The 18110-nt window shown below is 47.0% G+C and overlaps 1 protein-coding gene across 2 annotated transcripts; it reads left to right on the top strand.

Annotated features, from left to right (window-relative positions):
* The first annotated feature begins 263 nt into the window (after positions 1–263).
* Ddx24 (DEAD-box helicase 24) lies at positions 264–18005 on the top strand. Of its 2 annotated transcripts, none has more exons than XM_005068368.4 (9): positions 264–367; positions 1914–2651; positions 7171–7686; positions 8371–8524; positions 8846–9361; positions 10348–10423; positions 14584–14772; positions 16060–16189; positions 17484–18005. In XM_005068368.4, exons 2-9 carry the CDS (start codon positions 1919–1921, stop codon positions 17750–17752), a joined length of 2583 nt encoding a protein of 860 aa, XP_005068425.1. In that variant the 5' UTR covers positions 264–367; positions 1914–1918; the 3' UTR covers positions 17753–18005. The 2 variants fall into 2 exon arrangements, with proteins under 2 accessions (XP_005068425.1, XP_012967622.1); XM_013112168.3 differs by having other exon boundaries at positions 284–367; positions 1825–2651.
* The last annotated feature ends 105 nt before the right edge of the window (positions 18006–18110 follow it).

The raw sequence follows: 18110 nt of genomic DNA on the forward strand, positions 1-18110 counted from the left end.
CCGCTCTATCTTTACAAGGCTAATAGTAGGTACTCAAGAACTTGCAACTGCTCCAGCTCCCATACTAGATCGAGATTACGCGAACACTTGCGCCCCCTAGCGTCCAGGAAGGAGCTCCAAAATGCAGCCTAAGTGATAAACAGGAAGAGACCCAGGGCCAAGCTGAGTATCACAGCCCAGGCCTTTTCGCTCCCGCCCACATCCTGAGACAATCCCAATCAGACAGATACTTCCGTACAGAGGCGGTACTTCCTTCTGTGGCACGCACACGTGACTAAAGTCCCGCCCCGGAACTGCAGATGCAGACGCTGCTGCAGTTCCGGGTCAGGGTGGCGCAGATATCCTGGCGTGTGAGAGATCGCTGGCGGTGAGTATTCTCGGCGAGTGCGGTGCGGAGTGATTCCGTGGCCTTTTGCGACGCGCCCCCGGTGTTCCCGCAGCATAGCGGGTCACGCGTGACCCCACAGCCCTGGTTCCTGGGTTCCCCACGCCTGAGGACCAGTAACCAGGCATCAAGGCTCAATAACCTCCCTTGAAGGGCTCGTGCGATCGTTGTGTCCGAGGGACTCTTGCTAGCGGCGCAGGGCATTCTCCCACGTCCCATTTTTAGTGACATTCCCTTCGGCTCGTCAAGGTGGGGCCGAGGGGCCGTGGGGTCGTGGTGTAATCGGTGCCTGGGACGTCTGGGTGAGCCTTGCCTGCGAAGTCAACGTGCCTCTGTCTACACAGGCGCCATGCTAAGCGGGTTTTGACATGCGTCACCATGTCGTGTTTGAAGCGACTACCCAGTGGGATAATTATCTCATTGTCCTTAAATTGTAGTCGAGGAAACTGAGCTACAGAGTTGGTCACCAAAGACTCAGAGGTGGCAAACGTTGGATCTAGACGTTAATCGAGTTTTACCTTATTCTTTCCACGGTATCTGTTCCTTCTTTTATTTAAAGAGGTCGTTGTGGAACCGCTTCCATTCAGTCATGCATAATCCGACCCCCTTTTAAAGAACAGGGTCTCATGTACCCGAGGCTGGCTTTGAACTCCTAATCTTCCTATCTCCTTTTCCCGAATACTGGTTACCCACTAAGCATGGTTTTTACGCAGTGCTGGGGGGTGGAGACCAGGCCTTCATTCATGCTAGGCCAACAAACTGAGTTACACCTCCTGCTAGCCCTAGATCACTTAAAATACAATTAGGAAGCTGCATAGGGGTGGAAATGGCATCATTGCCATTTCTAATAGGGAAGAGAGCTCAGTGCAGTTGCAATAAAGCAAGCACACTCCATCCCCTAACACAGAACTGGAAAAGCATCTCGGGTTCTTACTCCACCTTAAAAATAGCTCATGGAGGACAGGCATCGTCTGTCCCTGTCTTGATACTTTCAGTTATTTGTGGACAGCGTAAAAGTAGGTATTTTCATGGCCCTCTCTTTTTGGAGGGTTTTTTTTTTTTTTTTTTTTTTGGTTTTTACGAGACAGGGTTTCTCTGTATTGTTTTGGAGGCTGTGGGTCCAGCCCGGCCTTGAACTCACAGAGATCCGCCTGCCTCTGCCTCCCCAGTGCTGGGATTAAAGGCGTGCGCCACCACCGCCTGGCTCTTTTTGGAGTTTTAAGACACTAAATTCTGAGAAGAGTGGGTAGTGTTGTTGAAGTTATATTGAGTGTTGGAGCTGGAATCCCGACACTCGTTAGCTCGTCTTCACGGCATTGCCTGTGTTTCCTCTGCTCCAAGGCGGCCCACCTATCCTGTGGGTGCGTTGTGTTTCATTTTCTGGCTGGGAGCATCTTCCCTGTGTGTCAAACCATCTTCAGGTCCTGTGTCGTTTGCAGGGTCCAAGGCGCTTTAGGTTCATTGGAGCGTGTGTTGCCGTAGAGCCTGTGCTCCACAGTCACTAATGAGAAAGAACGTCTCTTTTCAGCAACCATGAAGTTAAAGGACACAAAATCAAGGCCCGGGCCACCGAGCCGAGGCACCTTCCAGACGAAGGGCATCAGAGTTGTGGGGAAGTGGAAGCAGGTGAAGATCGATCCAAACCTGTTTGCAGACGGACAGATGGATGACTTGGTGTGCTTCGAGGAACTCACAGATTACCGTTTAGTCTCTCCTGCCAAGAATCCCTCTGGTTTCTTCTCAAATGAGGAGCCAAAGAAGAGAAAGGCCCAAGCTGTTTCAGAAGATGAAGAGGAGGGGGAGGCGGGAGAGGAGGGGGAGTCTAGCTCCCCAAAGAAAAAGATGAAATTGAAGAAACAGAAAGCTGCGGTAGAGGCTGCTGAAGGAAGTACAGCCCAGGATGAAGCCAAAGACTCTGGGCCGGAGACTCAGGCTCCTGTCACCGTCCGTTCTGATCGAAAGGTTGGAGAAGCAGCATCGGAAAGCCTGGCACAGGCTGTTCCAAGAAAGAAGAAAAACAAAGGGAAAAAAAAGTTAAACCCTTCCCACAGCACTGCCTCTAAAGTGCCCAAAAAAGCCAAGACATGGATGCCTGAAGCGCAGGACCAGAAGGCAGATGTATCAGCATGGAGGGACCTGTTTGTGCCCAAGGCCGTTCTCCGAGCACTCAGCTTCCTGGGCTTCTCTGCACCCACCCCAATCCAAGCTCTGACCTTGGCCCCAGCCATCCGTGACAAACTGGACATCCTGGGAGCTGCTGAGACAGGTAAGAGCTGCCCCATCTATCCCAGGCAGGAGAGCTTTTGCATTCAGAGGCTGGAAAACTGGACGGGGGGTGGGGGGTGGGGGTGGTGTTGAGAACAGGGCCACAAAAGCCATGTTGAGTGATGACGTTGAGAAGGCATCCAGCTCTGGGCTGCAGTCTGCCCCTGCCTGACATTGGTACCCTGGCTTTGTCTCTGTGGAGCATGTGAGATGGATGTGACAACACAGTATACTTAACCCCTTGCAGTCAGGTTGAGAGTTTTTAACAATCAAGAATGGACGTTAGGTTTTATTTTTAACAAATGATGTTCTTGCACATATTTAGGTATGTGGGTTTTTGTTGTCTGTTGATAGCGGTGAATTATGTTGATTATTTTTTTAAAAAAACGAAAACTAAACATTCCTGAGAAACAGTGAACTTGATCACAATGTGCTGGGTCTATCTTGGATTTGGTTAAGTGTGAATATGAAATTTGAATATTCATCTATAGATTTTTTGTAATGTTATTGTCTGGTGTTAGCATTGACAGTGACACTGGCCTCAATAACTTGTGAAGTGTTTTCAGTTATCTGAAATAGTTTTAAATAATTGATTTTTTTTTTGCCCATAAATATTTGTTAGAATTCATCTGGGCTTGCTCTTTTCTTTCTAGGCAGGTTTGTATAGATTTAAGTTTTAAAACAAAGTTTTTTTGTTTTGTTTTTTTTTAATTCATTTTTTTTCTCTTGAGTAATAGTTTTCCATTTAAAATTCTATCCGGTTTTTTGTTTCATGTAGCTGACAGTCTGTTTTCAGGCTCATAATTATCGTATATTAAAACATTGTTGTTGATTCTCATAAACGAGCGGACTCCTTTCCATCATGAAATAACCATCTGTATCCTACAGGAGTCTTTGTCCTAACGCCTGCTCTCATATTACTGCAGCTGTTCGTTTGGGCTTTATTCTGGTGTTAGTATGGTCTGTCCTTCTCCAGACTTCTCTGTGGATCCACTTTGGACATTTCTTGTGAATAAAACATAATTTTTGTTCTTTAACTGAGTTATTCAGACCATTTGTACTTAACGTGGTTATGGAAAACAATTGAGTTTAAATCTGTTGACTTGCCTTTTTTGCTAGTTGTCGCAGATGTTTTTTGTTATTACCTTACTTGAGATTGGATATTTTGGTGATATTACAGATTAAACATATATTTGAAACATTTGAGACAGTGTTTTAGATTTGGATTTTTAAAAAATTTAATATTTGCATCTACATAGCAGAGTATCTTAGGGATAATATTCACGTCTATGTATGAAATTCACTTATATTTCATACATTCCTTAAACATGTAACCTATAGGTCATGTTGGTAACTCAGAATATTTAAAATTTTCTAGTATTTGGGAATTCAGATTTGTGGGTTGGGGTACTCAATTTGTATTAGGATGTTTTTTAAAACAAGTGAAATCTGTGATGGTGCATGCCTTTAAGAGGCAGGAGGGTCTGTGAGTTTGAGTTCAGCCTGGTCTACAGAGCAAGTTGCAAGTCAGCCAGGCCTGCGTAGACAACTCGTCTCAAAACCGAACAACAGAAAGCAAAATGCTTGTGCTGCAGAGCAGCTGTGACCCCACAGGTGCTGTGGGTTTTACCAAACCAGCTGCTCGCTTCTCTACTCTCTACTCCAGCCAGCTGTCCTAGTCCACAGTTCAGTTCTGACTGCCTGCAGTTAGAGTCCTACCCAACAAGCTCAGGTCCAATTGCACAAGACTGTTTATTGGGCCCCTACTCCTCATTTATTTGTTCAAATTAAAGAGCACACAGTAGTCTCCTTGGCTTAATACTTTTCTAAAAAGCCCCAGCACTCTGGGACATATGTTTACTGGTGTAACTCGGTAACAGTGCCATTGGAGAGAGTGACAGGACAAAATATTGAGGGCAGGAAGAGGACACAGGGCTTCTGTGTGCCTGTCTGGGCACACCAGCTTTTATGAGTTCCCCATCCTGGAGAGCTCTTCAAATACCATCATTTGTAGTATTCTTATGGAACTGCATTCCATTATGTAGGCATGATCGATTAAAGCCTTGGTCATTGGAGATTGAAGTCAGTCTTCAGTCCTCCTGGTGGTCAGGAGGGATGTGTGTGGAAAGTTCCTGCCTGTGGCCACCAGCTCCATCCTGCAGTTTTCTTACATGCAATAAGTGTCTAGCTCACAGTCACCTCATTAATTTACAAAACATTCCATTACTTCTGAGGCTTTTGAGACCAGGGATGGAAGGTGGAGATTAAATATTACAACAAAAGATGCTCCTATCGAGACGTTACAACGGTTTCCACAATTTCTGTGCCAGGAACTGGGAATGAGACCAAATATATATTCATTGCTCTGTCTGTCTCCTCTCTGGTTTTCTAGCCACGGGCCTTTGTTGTGTCTTTCAGTGTTGGCTTTAAGGTTCACAGACTATTATGGGCTGTACACATATGTTTATCGTAGGTTACCTTCAAGTAATACAGTGCCTCGTGTGTGATACAGGAGCCTGAGGGGCTTATTTCCATCTCTCCCTCCTTTGTACTTTTGGTTGTGTATTTTTATTTCTGTCTGTGTTGGAAACTCTGAATGAAATACACTTTTACCGTGTTGCTGTAAGCAATTGTTTGTAAAGAGGTTTATAAAGAACCAGTTTCTCTCTGTCTCTCATCTCTTGTTCACTTGATTCCCTGTGTGATGGAGCTTTTCATCGGCCACCATCCTTTCTTCTGCATGGAGGGCTTCCGTTAGCATTCTTCAGAGCAGTGAGTCAGTTCAGCCTTTTCAGACTAAAGCAGCCTTTGTTTTGCATTTGAAGGAGTTTTTTCCCTTGGTAGTTCTGAATTGTCAGTTGTATTTCTCTCAGACTGTCAAATACAGATGCTGTTAGGATTTTTTCGGCTTTCGTTGTCTTCGATGAAAGTCTGGTTTTCTTCAATTTTTAGTTTTTTGTGTGTCTGTTTTGTTTTTAAGCTTTGCTTCTAATATTTCGCTTCTTTTGGTGTGGTTCTCTTTTACTTAGAACTATTCATAAAAGTTCAAGTTTTAAAAAAATGTATGTATGTGTGTGCCTTTATGTATAGGTTTGTACAAGCCAAAGCCTGTGTGTGGAGTAGGCCTGTGTGAGTAGGCCCACTCCACACACCATGTGCATTTTGGGATCAACCTCAGCTCCTCAGGCTTAGTGGCAAGTGCCTTTATCCATTGAACCATCACCAGCCCGCAAGCGTTCTTTGTGGTTTAGATTAGGACTTTTTTCTTCCAGAGACCATGATTGATTTTTCCTGGGACATTCTTGCTTGTCAACTTCCGTATCCAGGAAGGATATCGTTCAGGTGTCCTAGTAGATCCCCAAACACAGATGAGATGATGCTGAAGTCTGTTCTTGTTTTCCTGCACATTTATATAGATTGAATGCCTTTTATATCTTGAGCATTTATGGTCATACTTGCTGCAGATTGAAATGTAACAGCAAAACTAACATTGATTTCTTCTTCACCATTTCATGGAAAGAATATTCATTCTTACTGTAGTTTTATGGACCAATTCATGACATTTTTCCCCATAAGCTGAGACTTTGCAGCTTTTCCAAGAACACCTCACAGCTTCTCTTTCGCGTGTCTGGGCTGCTCTGGGAGTACTCTCAGGTGCTAGGACCAGTGAGTGAAGCAGGATGATGTAGTCTGAGAGCTCTGAGTGACTAACAGGTAGTTGATATACACAGTGTGAATACACGGGACAGGAGGAAGACTCCTGTCGTGCGGAGGAACCACCCGAAGATAAGCAGGGTGATGTAGTCTGAGAGCTCTGAGTGACTAACAGGTAGGTGATATACACAGTGTGAATACACGGGACAGGAGGAAGACTCCTGTCGTGCGGTGGAGCCGCACAGTATGAGCGTTTCCCTTCCCACTTGGAATGATAAACAGCGTGACACTTATGAAGTGCTTATTTATGGGACTGTCAGTTTAATAATCTTTGGATCGTATTTGAGCATGAGTAACTGAAATGCAGAAAGTACACTAGCAGACGGTTAAGGAGAAAAGCTGCACTCCAGATTTTCAGATTGTAGTGTTCTGTTTGTTTTGACCTCTCGGATGATGTCAGCTCTCTGCCGTCAGAGGTCACTTTTAGCTGCATGTAGACCTAGAGACAAGCTTGTTACGATTTCTGAAAAGAACTCTTTGTTTTATGCCTTGCCTGAGGAAGTGATACACAGAGTTCTCCACAATAAGACAGATTCCCCCTTCTTTCTTTATGGCATCATCACTGGGGTGTTCGTTCTTTGTCACTGGCGACGTTAGTTCCAGTGCCAGCATACTGTACCTGTCCTTGTTTTATCCCAAATATCCAGCTGCCATGCTCTGCGGGAACCTGTGTAGAATGGTGATGCTTTGGGTAGGTCAGGCTGGTGCTCGGCTCTTTGAGGCTTCCTTATTTCTAGGCAGAGGCAGGAACTCCAGACAGTGACATGCTGCATCATGGACTCCTGTTGTTTTGCTTTACCTCTAAGGAAGTGGAAAAACTCTTGCTTTTGCCATCCCGATGATTCATTCGGTACTGCAGTGGCATAAGATGAAGGCTCCGCCCATCCTGCATAGCACTGGAGTACCACCGAGGGAACTCGGGCCAGGAGCTGCTGCTGATCTTGGATCACCACCCAAGGAAGGAACTGAGTCTGGAGTGTTGCCGGAAGAGGCCAGAATTGAGAACGAAGCACAGCCCAGTGAGGCCAAACCCAAGACCAGTGCCTCTGCCTCTGCCCAGGCACTGCTCGCCTGTGATGGTGATGATGCTGGTGAAGGACCTTCTTCCTTGGTTGAGGACAAGCTTATCCCCAAGCAGAATGTCGACAGGGAAGAAAAGCTTGATGAAGAACAGGCTAGGAAGTTAAAGCAGGGACTGTGTGACCGCATTGCCGTCTACAAAACCCACCCAAGGCGCCCCCTGCTGGGACTAGTCCTGACTCCCACTCGAGAACTGGCTGTCCAGGTCAGACAGCACATTGATGCTGTGGCCAAGTTTACAGGTGAGATTTAGTTCCACTCAATGAGTGTTTCTAAATGCCAGGTGACAGCAGTGAGAGCTTACTCATTTGCTGGAGAATTAAGTCCTTTAGAAATCAATTGACAATTGTTCAATTCCCTGAGGGACCAGATATCTAAAATGTTTGTGAGTAAGCTAACCTTTAAAGAACAAATGTGCTGATTGCCCCGAGGTAAAAGATTAGTTTTATACCTTGTGGGAAGGGTTTCTACAGTATGGTGTTTACCCTAAAACCTCAGTGTATTATTTATTGTGTGTGCTAACTCATATCCCTTGGCCCAAAAGCAGTCCTTCCTAGAACGAAGGTGACTCCAGGCCCCAGAAGAGCTCAGGTTCACTCTAATGGGAGGGATCGAGAAGGGCTTTTAGCATGTCACATGCTCATCCCAGCACTGTAGTGCACCACTGCTCATTTAGAGCTGTGCAGCTAAGGGTGACTGGGGTTCAAATCCAGCCTTTCTCTTGTGGTTAGAAAGGAGAGAATAGAAAAGGAAATGACAGGGTCCAGACCACACACTACAGACTACTTGGGAAACCCTCTAGGAGTTAGGACAAGCCAGCTTTTTCGCCATTCCTGTGGCATAGAAAGCTGTGCTGGCACCCATGTGCTAATCCAGAGGGTGAGCAGCCAGATGGAATAACAGTGTCTATGTCTTCTGTCCCATAGGGATTAAAACAGCAATTTTAGTTGGTGGAATGTCCACACAGAAACAGCAGAGGATGCTGAATCGCCACCCAGAGATTGTGATCGCAACCCCTGGTAGACTCTGGGAGCTAGTTAAAGAAAAACATCCACACTTAAGCAATCTTCGGCAGCTCAGGTGAGAGGTGACCCTCTCTTTCTTAGCCTCTCTGAAGTCAGCCTGGCGTGTGAGGATGGTGTGTGCGGTGCTTTTTCACTGCCACATAATATGGTGGCCATCCAAGCCCCATCCTTGCAAACCAAGTGCATGAGAAATCTGGCTGCTGCCCTAGTGGCGATGGTAGGGTGCTTGTGTGTGTGCTCATGGGAGCACGTGATTGGATGGCAGCGGGGTAGGGTGCGTGCGTGCGTGCGTGCGAGTGGCAGCGGGATTGGATAGTCTGTAGGGGGTCTTCCTGAAGTCGTACTAACCAATCATGTGGGCCTGTCTGATCCGCAGGTGCCTGGTGATAGATGAGGCTGATCGCATGGTTGAGAAAGGCCATTTTGCTGAACTCTCCCAGCTTTTAGAGATGCTAAATGACTCCCAGTACAACCCCAATCGACAAACGCTTGTTTTTTCTGCCACACTGACCCTGGTACACCAAGCTCCTGCTCGAATTCTTCATAAGAAGCACGTGAAGAAAATGGATAAAACCACCAAACTTGACCTGCTCATGCAGAAGATTGGTATGCGGGGCAAGCCAAAAGTCATCGACCTCACAAGGAATGAGGGCACAGTGGAGACGCTGACGGAGACCAAGATCCACTGTGAGACAGATGAAAAAGACTTGTACCTCTACTATTTCCTCATGCAGTACCCAGGCCGCAGTCTGGTGTTTGCCAACAGCATCTCATGCATCAAGCGCCTCTCTGGGCTTCTCAAGGTCCTGGATATCATGCCACTGACCCTGCATGCCTGCATGCACCAGAAACAGAGGCTCAGAAACCTGGAACAGTTTGCCAGTCTGGAAGAGTAAGTGAAGCCTGTCTCCAGAGACCTGACTTTTAGCCATGAGCCATGGTACCCAGGGGGCCACAGAGGGAAAGGAACTAGAGACACCCCCCCTCTGTCACAGGTTCCTTAGCAGCAGAAGACAGGCTGGCTCTTTTTTTCTTCTTCTTCCCTCCTTAATTTTATTTCTATATTTGGCCAGGTCATGCATTCATTGTGTTTGTTTGCTTTTAATGTGCTCAGAGACTTCCAGTAACTAGTTAGACAACAGATGAAGTCCTGGGCGTCTGATTACTTCTAACATCCTTGAGAAACGACAGAATAGTGATTGAGAGCACAGACTCTGTAACCAGAATGTCTGAGAGCAGATCCTGAACCCTTCACTGCCTCGCCGATCGAGTTAGTGTCTCTGTGCGTCATTCTCTCGTACCTTGGGTAATAGATGTTAATGGGCTTGCTAGAAGGTAAAGTGACTGGCAAGGACGAAAGGAAAGTGTTGGAAACGCTACCCAGCATGACCTTTGATAATCACCAGTGCTGCTGCTGCTGTTCACTACCCAGCTTTTCTCACCTTGTAGATGATAGCGTGATATGCAGAGAATGCCACCAGGCTTCACAGTGTGGAAGTGACAGGGCTGGGCCTCGGGTGGATCTGTCAGGCCCCAGAGTCAGCACCACACCTCATGTTTGTCCAGCCCCGTGGACCGACTCCGATGCAGGCAGTGGGTAGAGGTTGTCTGTGTAGGGAAGAGTGAAACAATCTATCAGAATGGAAGAGAGTAAGTGAGGAGGTATTAAGACATACGGACACTGACGCAGAATGAATGTGGTTCGTTTTTAATTCACTGACAGAATACAGCACGCGCTTTCCTCAGCCTCAGCTTAGCTGCAAAAGGGAGGTAATGGTATAGCCCTGTAGGGCTGTAGCGTGGAGCGCTTAGCGGGTGCTGAGCTGACTAGTAACTGCTGTTATTTGTAATTATGGTTGTGCTTTGTTTCCATCACAGCTGTGTTCTCTTGGCAACAGATGTGGCAGCTCGGGGCCTGGATATTCCTAAAGTTCAGCATGTCATCCATTACCAGGTACGGCTCTTAGCATTTGCCCCCCCCCCCTGCAGTGAATGGGGAAGGGTTAAAGCAAAGGTTGCAGCAGAGGGCAGGAGTATTAGTCCTCGGGCTCCTGCGGCATGTTCCCATTAGCACCTAGTGCCCACTGTGTCTGCTTTTGAAAACACAAGCATCTCTCAATAGCCTTTCTCTTCAAGCTACTTCTATCTACAGATTAAAGTGTTAGCTCTTCCCACCCCTTACTCTTCAATGGAATGGTTGACCATATATCTTTGTGTGCTTTCTCTTACTATAACAGAATGCCTAAGCCTGGGTAATTTATAAAGAGGTGTGTGTGCCTATTGATTCTGGGGGCTGGAGAGTTCAAGGGCGTGCCACCAATATCTGCTGTGCTCTGCTCTACTCTGCTTCTGGTGGGAGCCTTGAGGTGGGAGGGCAAGCAGGTGGCAAGTGCAGTGGTAAACATGAGGGAGACAGCCTTGGGTAACATCCCATGGTAACCAGTCCAGACCCTGGAGAGCAAGAACTCATCCATTCCTCTTCCCAGCCCATAAACAAACAGCTTCCACTAGGCCCCGCCCAACACTGCTGCACTTGTTGCATTGAAGAATTAAGCTTCAGCATGAGTTTGGTGGGGACAGACCACAGCAGCATGTTTTTTGTTTTTGCTTCTGTAATTTTAATTTTTAATTGAAAACATTTTTTCATACAGTATATTCTTTTTTTTTCATATATTCTAATCATGGTTCCCCTAAATTATCCCAGATCCTCCCCATCTTCCCACCCACACATATCTATACTTTTTCTTTCTCATATTTCAAAATAGGCAACAAAAAAAAACCAGATTAAGACAATAACAAACAGAAAAAAGGAGCCAAAGATGAAGCACAAGAAACACATACAGATGCAGAAACACATATACTCCCACACAAATCCTGTAAAACACAAAATCAGAAACCATGATATATAAACAAAAGACCTGTAAAGGAAAAGAGTGCCCAGACAGAGCATTATAAGATAAAAACCCTCCAAAAATACCATTAAGTTCATTTTGTGTTGGCCATCTACTTCTGGGCATTGGGCTTGTGCCCTTAATTGTGGTTTGTATATCCAGTGAGACTCTGTTGGAGAAAACTAATTTTTCCCTTTGCCTGTGGTTGTCAGTTGAAGATAGCTTCTGGGTTAGGGATGGGGGCTGTGTCTATTCTTCCTCTCAGTACTGGAACCCCACCTGGCTTAGACCTGTGCAGACCCTATAAAAGCTGTCTCATTCTCTGAGTTCATGTATATGTCAGTCCTGTTGTGTCTAGAAGGCCTCATTTCCACGGTGTCTTCCATCCCTAGTGGCCCATACAACCTTTCCATTTTTTCTCTTGCACAGTATTCTCTGATACCTGAGGGGAGGGAGTTAAGACTGAGTGTTCCAAGGTCTCTTACTCTGCACATTGTACAGTGTGGGTCTCTGTATTTGTTCCCATCTGTTTAGGAGAAAGCTTCTCTGGTGATAGCTGAGCAAGATACTGATCTATAAGGATAGCAGAATTTTTATTTGCATGTTCCCTTAGCAGACCAGTGATATTTGGTCTTCCAATCATTGGTCTGACCTATCCAGTGTTAGATTCTTGGCCACCTAAACAGTGTCAGGCGTGAGTTTCATCTCATGGGTTAATGAACCCTAATGCCAAGTAGATATGGTCGGTAACTCCCACAGCTTTTGTGCACTATTGCACTAGCACATTACAAGGCAGGTCACCATTGCAGATTGAAGAGTTTGTATCTGGGCTGCTATTTACCTTTCTCTCCTGAGTACCTCCCAGAACTATGGACACTAGTCCATGGGGTGAAGATTCTAGGTAGGCACCAGCTCAGCTTCTCCATGTTATGTATTGTCAATAGAGTCATTGGTTTGTGGAGAGCAGCAATTAGCTCTGGCAGTAGCCTGGGTTGTTTGGGGGTTTTATATAGGGCCTTCACAGCAGTATGTTAAATGGCTAGTCTAGTGTGCATTGCAGGAGTGGTGTATTTAAGACCCCTGACTAAATCCCAGTTGTGTGACCTTCAACAAATTAGTCTCCGCCGGGCGTTGGTGGGTGGCACACACCTTTAATCCCAGCACTCGGGAGGCAGAGGCAGGTGGATCTCTGTGAGTTCGAGGCCAGCCTGGTCTACAGAGCCAATTCCAGGACAGCCTCCAAAACAATACAGAGAAACCCTGTCTTGAAAAACCAAAAAAAAAAAAAAAAACAAAAAACAAAAAAAAAAACACAAATTAGTCTCTATCCCTCCGTTTTCTCATTTTGTGTATGTTAGCTGGGTTAGTAAGGCACCAAATTGGAAACACGGACTACATGTTCTGGATCAATAGTAGCAGTAGTGATGATGAAGAGCAATTAGCTGATGTAGTTGTAGCTGGGAGCATGGGCTCTAGAGCCTACTACCAGGAATCGAACCACGCTGATGCTTCAGGGTTGACAACTTTGGGCAAGTACTTTGACCTCATTCATTTCAGTGCCATTATCTGTAAGCTGGAAGCAACAACCACACCTGCCCCTTAGGGTCGTTAGAACTGAGTGGATAGTGAAGTGCCTACCACAGTGTAAGTGTGGAAAACCTGGCATCTATGCATCTATTAGAACACCTTTTTGTAGGTTGGAGTTTTTCATTGGAACCACCAGCTCCTGAATAAATGCATAGAGACTTAATATTAATTATAAATGCTCAGCAGATAGCTTAGGCTTGTTACTAGCTAACCTTACAACTTAAATTAACCCATATTTCTTATCTATGCTCTACCACGTGGCAGTACCTTTTTTCAGCATTGCACGTTCATCTTGTTCTCTCCCTGGCTCCTGACAACGCCGCCCTCCTTCCCAGCCCTCTCTTTGTCTGCAAGTCCCACCTAATCTCTACCTGTCCAGCTATTGGTCAGGCAGCTCTTTATTCACCACCGAGAGTAATACATATTTACAGTGTACAAAAAGATTGTTCCACGACTGTTTGTTTTTCTTTTTTTTCTAGTCTTTAACTCTTGCTTTGAAAAATATTTTGGAGGTACCAATTTCAGATTAGCCCAACTCTGGGACAGAGAGACTGGCTCGGTTGTGGACGATACCAGAACCACAAATATAGTCCCAGCCCCTAAGAAGTACTGTAGAGGATAAGTGGGATATGACCACCACTAAAATGTAAGGCAGACAATTATCACATGAAATGTACTTAGAGAGGGTACTGGCTGCTTTCTAGAAGATGCTGGCATTCCAGATGGAGAGTTGGGGCTGTGCAGAAGGACTGTGTAGGTAGGTGTGTTTTGGGTATGTCTTCGTTAGGGTTCTGCTTCTGTGACAAACACTGACCAAAAGCCACATGGGGAGGAGAGGGTTTGTTTCGCTTCACAGCTCACAGTCCACCATTAAGAAGCACCGCGCACTGGCTTGTTCCTCCTAGCTTGCTCAGATTGCTTGCTTTTACAACCCAAGACCACCTGTCAGGCGCCCCTCCAGCGTCAGTTGTCAATCATATGAGGGAGGAGAGGTGACAGGTGGGAGGGGCTCGACCAGTAGCTGAGAGCCCAACTGCAAGTATGAAGCAGATAGAGTACACTGGAAATGGTTCGTGGCTTTTGAAGCCTCAAAGCCTGCCCCCAATGACACACTTCCCCAGCAAGGTAATACCTCCTAAACCTCAAAAAAAAAAAAAACCAAAAAAAAAAAAAAAACGGGCTACTAATTGAGGACCAAGTATTCAGAGACTTGGGAAACAGCTCATTCAAACCACACATACAAAGTGGTGTTTGGTTGGTTGGCCTAGAGCAGTCACTTAGTAGCTTATAAATGTTTTGTCTTGTCAGTCACCCATGCTGATCTGGGACATTTCAAAGCTGAGAGTAAAGTAAACTAGACGGTATTGGCCCAAGGAGAGTGAGAGCAGAAAGGACAAGAGACCCGGAGTGATTGAGAAGAACTGAACCAGTGTGGAGGCCATGGGAAGACAGAGCCTGCAGTGGGTGAACTGTCCCCTTAGGGACAGTCTGTGCCTTTAAGTGGGCTACGTTGATCGCAGTGCTAGAGAGGGTTCTGTCCCGCAGAGAGCAGAGCCAGTTTGGAGCTCTGGCCCAGAGGGAAAGAGCTGTTGGGCAGTGTCTGGGTGCTGATCCATCCTCATTGCTACTTTGGCAGGTGCCCCGCACCTCAGAGATTTATATCCACCGGAGTGGTCGGACTGCCCGTGCTACCAGGGAGGGCCTCAGCTTGATGCTGATTGGGCCTGAAGATGTGATCAACTTCAAGAAGATTTACAAAACTCTCAAGAAAGATGAGGACATCCCACTGTTCCCAGTGCAGGCCAAGTACATGGATGTGGTCAAGGTAAAAAAGCTCACCCCTCACAGAGCACACCAGTACACTGCCCCCTCAAAGAGACCCTTACTGTGAGACCAGAAGCCTTTCCCTAGAGAACTGACAAGTGGTTCTGCTGATGGCTGGATGGTAGCTTTTCTTAAAAGCCTGGAAGTGCCAGACCTGAGAGAAAAGCAGAAAGGGTAATGACCGAAGAAATGATCTCCCTCATCCACTCTGATATCTGGTCCTGAAGTCTCCAGCTGCTTCCACCACAGCTGGACGGTAGTGCAGTGAGCATAGCCATACAGACAGACGTCTGTCAGAGAGCTGTGAAAGAGGTAGATGCTGAAGGCTTGGTAGATCCCTGAAGCAGTGACAGTAAGGCTTGCTTTCTGTATTTATATTAACTCAGGAGCATTCACTGTGAATGTGTATCCTGGGCCACAGTGTATCAGAGACTGATGGGGTAGTTTTCCCCAGAGGCTCACCAGTGTGTGCGTAGGCGCTGGCACAGGATGGTTTACGTGGAGCACTGAGGCTAATAGGCCTGTGGTTATGATGTGGGGAGAAGAGCTCTCCTCTCACTGCAGAGGTGAGGAAGAGTGAGGAGGGGACAGAGTTGGAGGCCTGGAGGGAGTGGAGACAAGGGGCAGTTCAAGGGCCTGTGGCCACTCTGACACGAAAGGAGTGTTAGCCACGTGAGGGTTTATGATGGGGCTGGTGGAAGGTGGCAACATAGAGAACTCCTATTAAGGAGACTGGGAGCCACCTCATTATCGTAGTTTCTTTTGTTTGTTTGGTTTTCGAGACAGGGTTTCTCTGTATTGCTTTGGAGCCTGTCCTGGAACTCGCTCTGTAGACCAGGCTGGCCTCGAACTCACAGAGATCCTCCTGCCTCTGCCTCCTGAGTGCTGGGATTAAAGGTATGCGCCACCACCGCCCAGCTATTTTCATGGTTTCTTATTCCCACTGCACATGATCTTTCCCATGTAAGGGCAAAGGGATCATTATATCACTGCAGTCTGACCTCAGAACCCACAAGAAGAATTGAGGAAACCAGATGTGACTCCTGGGGAGTCACTCTGGCCACCTATAAGTTGGCAGCCTGGGACAGTCCTCTAAGGAGGTACAAGCAGGCTTTTGTGGTTGTGTGTATAATCACCTAGGCTGATAGCAGGAGCCTGGGCAAGGGTTTCAGTGGCATCTGAGTTGTGGCTCACTGATCACTGATCACAGAGCATTTAAGAACAGCTTTAGTGAAGCTATGTTATGATTGCTCTATCAGATAAGTATTTTGTGCTCCTCTCCCCTCAGGAGCGGATCCGTCTAGCACGGCAGGTTGAAAAGGCTGAGTACCGGAACTTCCAGGCTTGTCTGCACAACTCATGGATTGAGCAGGCGGCGGCGGCCCTGGAGATTGAGCTGGAAGAAGACATGTACAAAGGTGTGTCCTGGGTGGGAACAGGAGGCTGCATCCAGCACGCGTTTTTTTTTTCCCCTTTAGCTTTTACTTGAAACCATCCTCACTTCTGTGGCCCATTAGAGGCAGCAAGGTGCCCTTTTCCTGTCATCTTGAGCATGCCTGCTTATCCATGTGGGCCAGACTCCCTGGGCCTTTCCTGTGTGTGAGTCTCTTCTATGGACAGTCCATGGAATCCACGACCAGGAGCAGACACAAGCAGGATGTTCTTGTTAGTGCAGCCTGTTCTCTTACTGTGATAGCCTGTCTGCTTTCCTCTTTCTTCATCTATAAGACAGGCAATAACTTCCTACCTCCTAGTTTAAGATTGAGTAAAGGAGACTAATCTGGGTACAGTTGTGCCTGAAAAACAGGAGGTCTATGATACACCATTGTTATTTGTTGTTGTAGCTAGTGCCACTCCTGCCTTCCAAGGCAGCAAAGACCTCCATGTCTCCCTTAACTTGCCCAGTTTCTTGGCATGAGTCATGTGGGAACTATTGTTCTTTTACATGCAGGGATAAAGGCTCACAGAAAGAAGGAATTTGTATATTAGGACAGCTCTACCACCAGGTGTTGCCTAAGCCTTCTTCTGTCTGTGGATCAGAGGCCAAGGAATGGATCAGGCTGCATGGCCTTGCATAGGAAAGCTGAGAACTGCATCTGGGTTATGACAGCAGTTACGGCTGGTGCTCCCCCCAGCAGCTCAGCTCAGCTGAGGTTTTGACTTCTCAGTACCCAGCCGTCAAGTTTAGACAGACTGTTGTCTGCTGGGAGCCAGTAGTTTGCCAACAGAGCACTCCTCATAGCTCTGGTCTAGGGCTCGGATGGTGAGTCCCTGGCTTTCCTCCTGAGGTCAGGCTTGGGTGGGGACCTGGGCTGTGTCCACCTCTGTGTTACAGCATTGCTTGGGGGAGGTCCTGGAGAATCGGGCTGTAGAGAAGTGTTCACTGTCTCCTGAGGAATTTGTGGCCACCACATTCCAGGTAGCAGTGTGCAGCCACAGTGGTGAAACAGCCGACCTCAGTCAGATGTGAGTGCCGATCTCTGACAGTCACCGTTATGTGACTCCTCTAAGCCCGCGTCGCCTTATCTGTAAATTGAGGATTCTCTTGTCTTTACTGCTCCCTGAATGGTGAAGGACAGTGGTCCACCCTATCCCTCCTAAACAGAAGTTAGCCATTTATGGTTCTGAGCTGACAAGTACCAGAGCTTATACTAGTCTAAGGAAAGTGGTTTTTTTCTGGGTAATTGGGATCTTCTGTTTGTGTGTCTCAAGGAGGAAAAGCTGACCAGCAGGAAGAGCGTCGACGACAGAAGCAGATGAAGATCCTGAAGCAGGAGCTACGCCATCTGCTCTCCCAGCCACTCTTCCAGGAGAGCCTGAAGACCAGGTACCCCACACAGTCTGGCAGGCTGCCTCAGCCCATGGTGGCCCCCAGGAATGGTGAGTCTGCACTGAGCTGCCTCTCCAGACAGAAGAGGAGGAGGAGGAAGAAGCCAAAAGAACACCAGGCGCCACCACAGTCAAGTCCAAGCACGAGTTAACTGCCCTGTCAGTGTGGTGACTGCCCAGTGAGGTCTGTTCTCCCGGTGTCTGTGAAAGCCTGCCTGTCCTTGTGTTTCGCTCCACTGTCCACTTGGGAAAATGCCCCGCTCTTGCATCCTTTAGCAGGAAAGAGCTCATGCACACGTGTGTTGTGGAATAAGTGTAGTAGCCAGCAGCTGTGTGTCTGTATCCAGTGTCCGCAGGCTTCTTATGTACACCGTGGTTTCCACATTAAAAACAAATGGGAACAGAGTCGTCATGAGGGTGTTGCAGTGTTTCACCATTAGCTTTGAGATTCCCGTGGGCCAACACAGTACTGTTTCCTTCATATGGGAAATGGTACCATAGCGTTCTGGC

This window comes from Mesocricetus auratus, unplaced genomic scaffold (assembly GCF_017639785.1).
Source record: "Mesocricetus auratus isolate SY011 unplaced genomic scaffold, BCM_Maur_2.0 Super-Scaffold_15014, whole genome shotgun sequence".
Classification (NCBI taxonomy): Eukaryota; Metazoa; Chordata; class Mammalia; order Rodentia; family Cricetidae; genus Mesocricetus; species Mesocricetus auratus.

Excerpts from the sequence above, each read along its gene's own strand:
- Ddx24 (XM_005068368.4), top strand. The coding sequence starts at position 1,919 with ATGAAGTTAAAGGACACAAAATCAAGGCCCGGGCCACCGAGCCGAGGC. Across the intron at positions 7,687-8,370 it reads TGCTGTGGCCAAGTTTACAG|GGATTAAAACAGCAATTTTA; the intron begins GTGAGATTTAGT and ends TCTGTCCCATAG. Across the intron at positions 14,773-16,059 it reads AGTACATGGATGTGGTCAAG|GAGCGGATCCGTCTAGCACG; the intron begins GTAAAAAAGCTC and ends CTCTCCCCTCAG.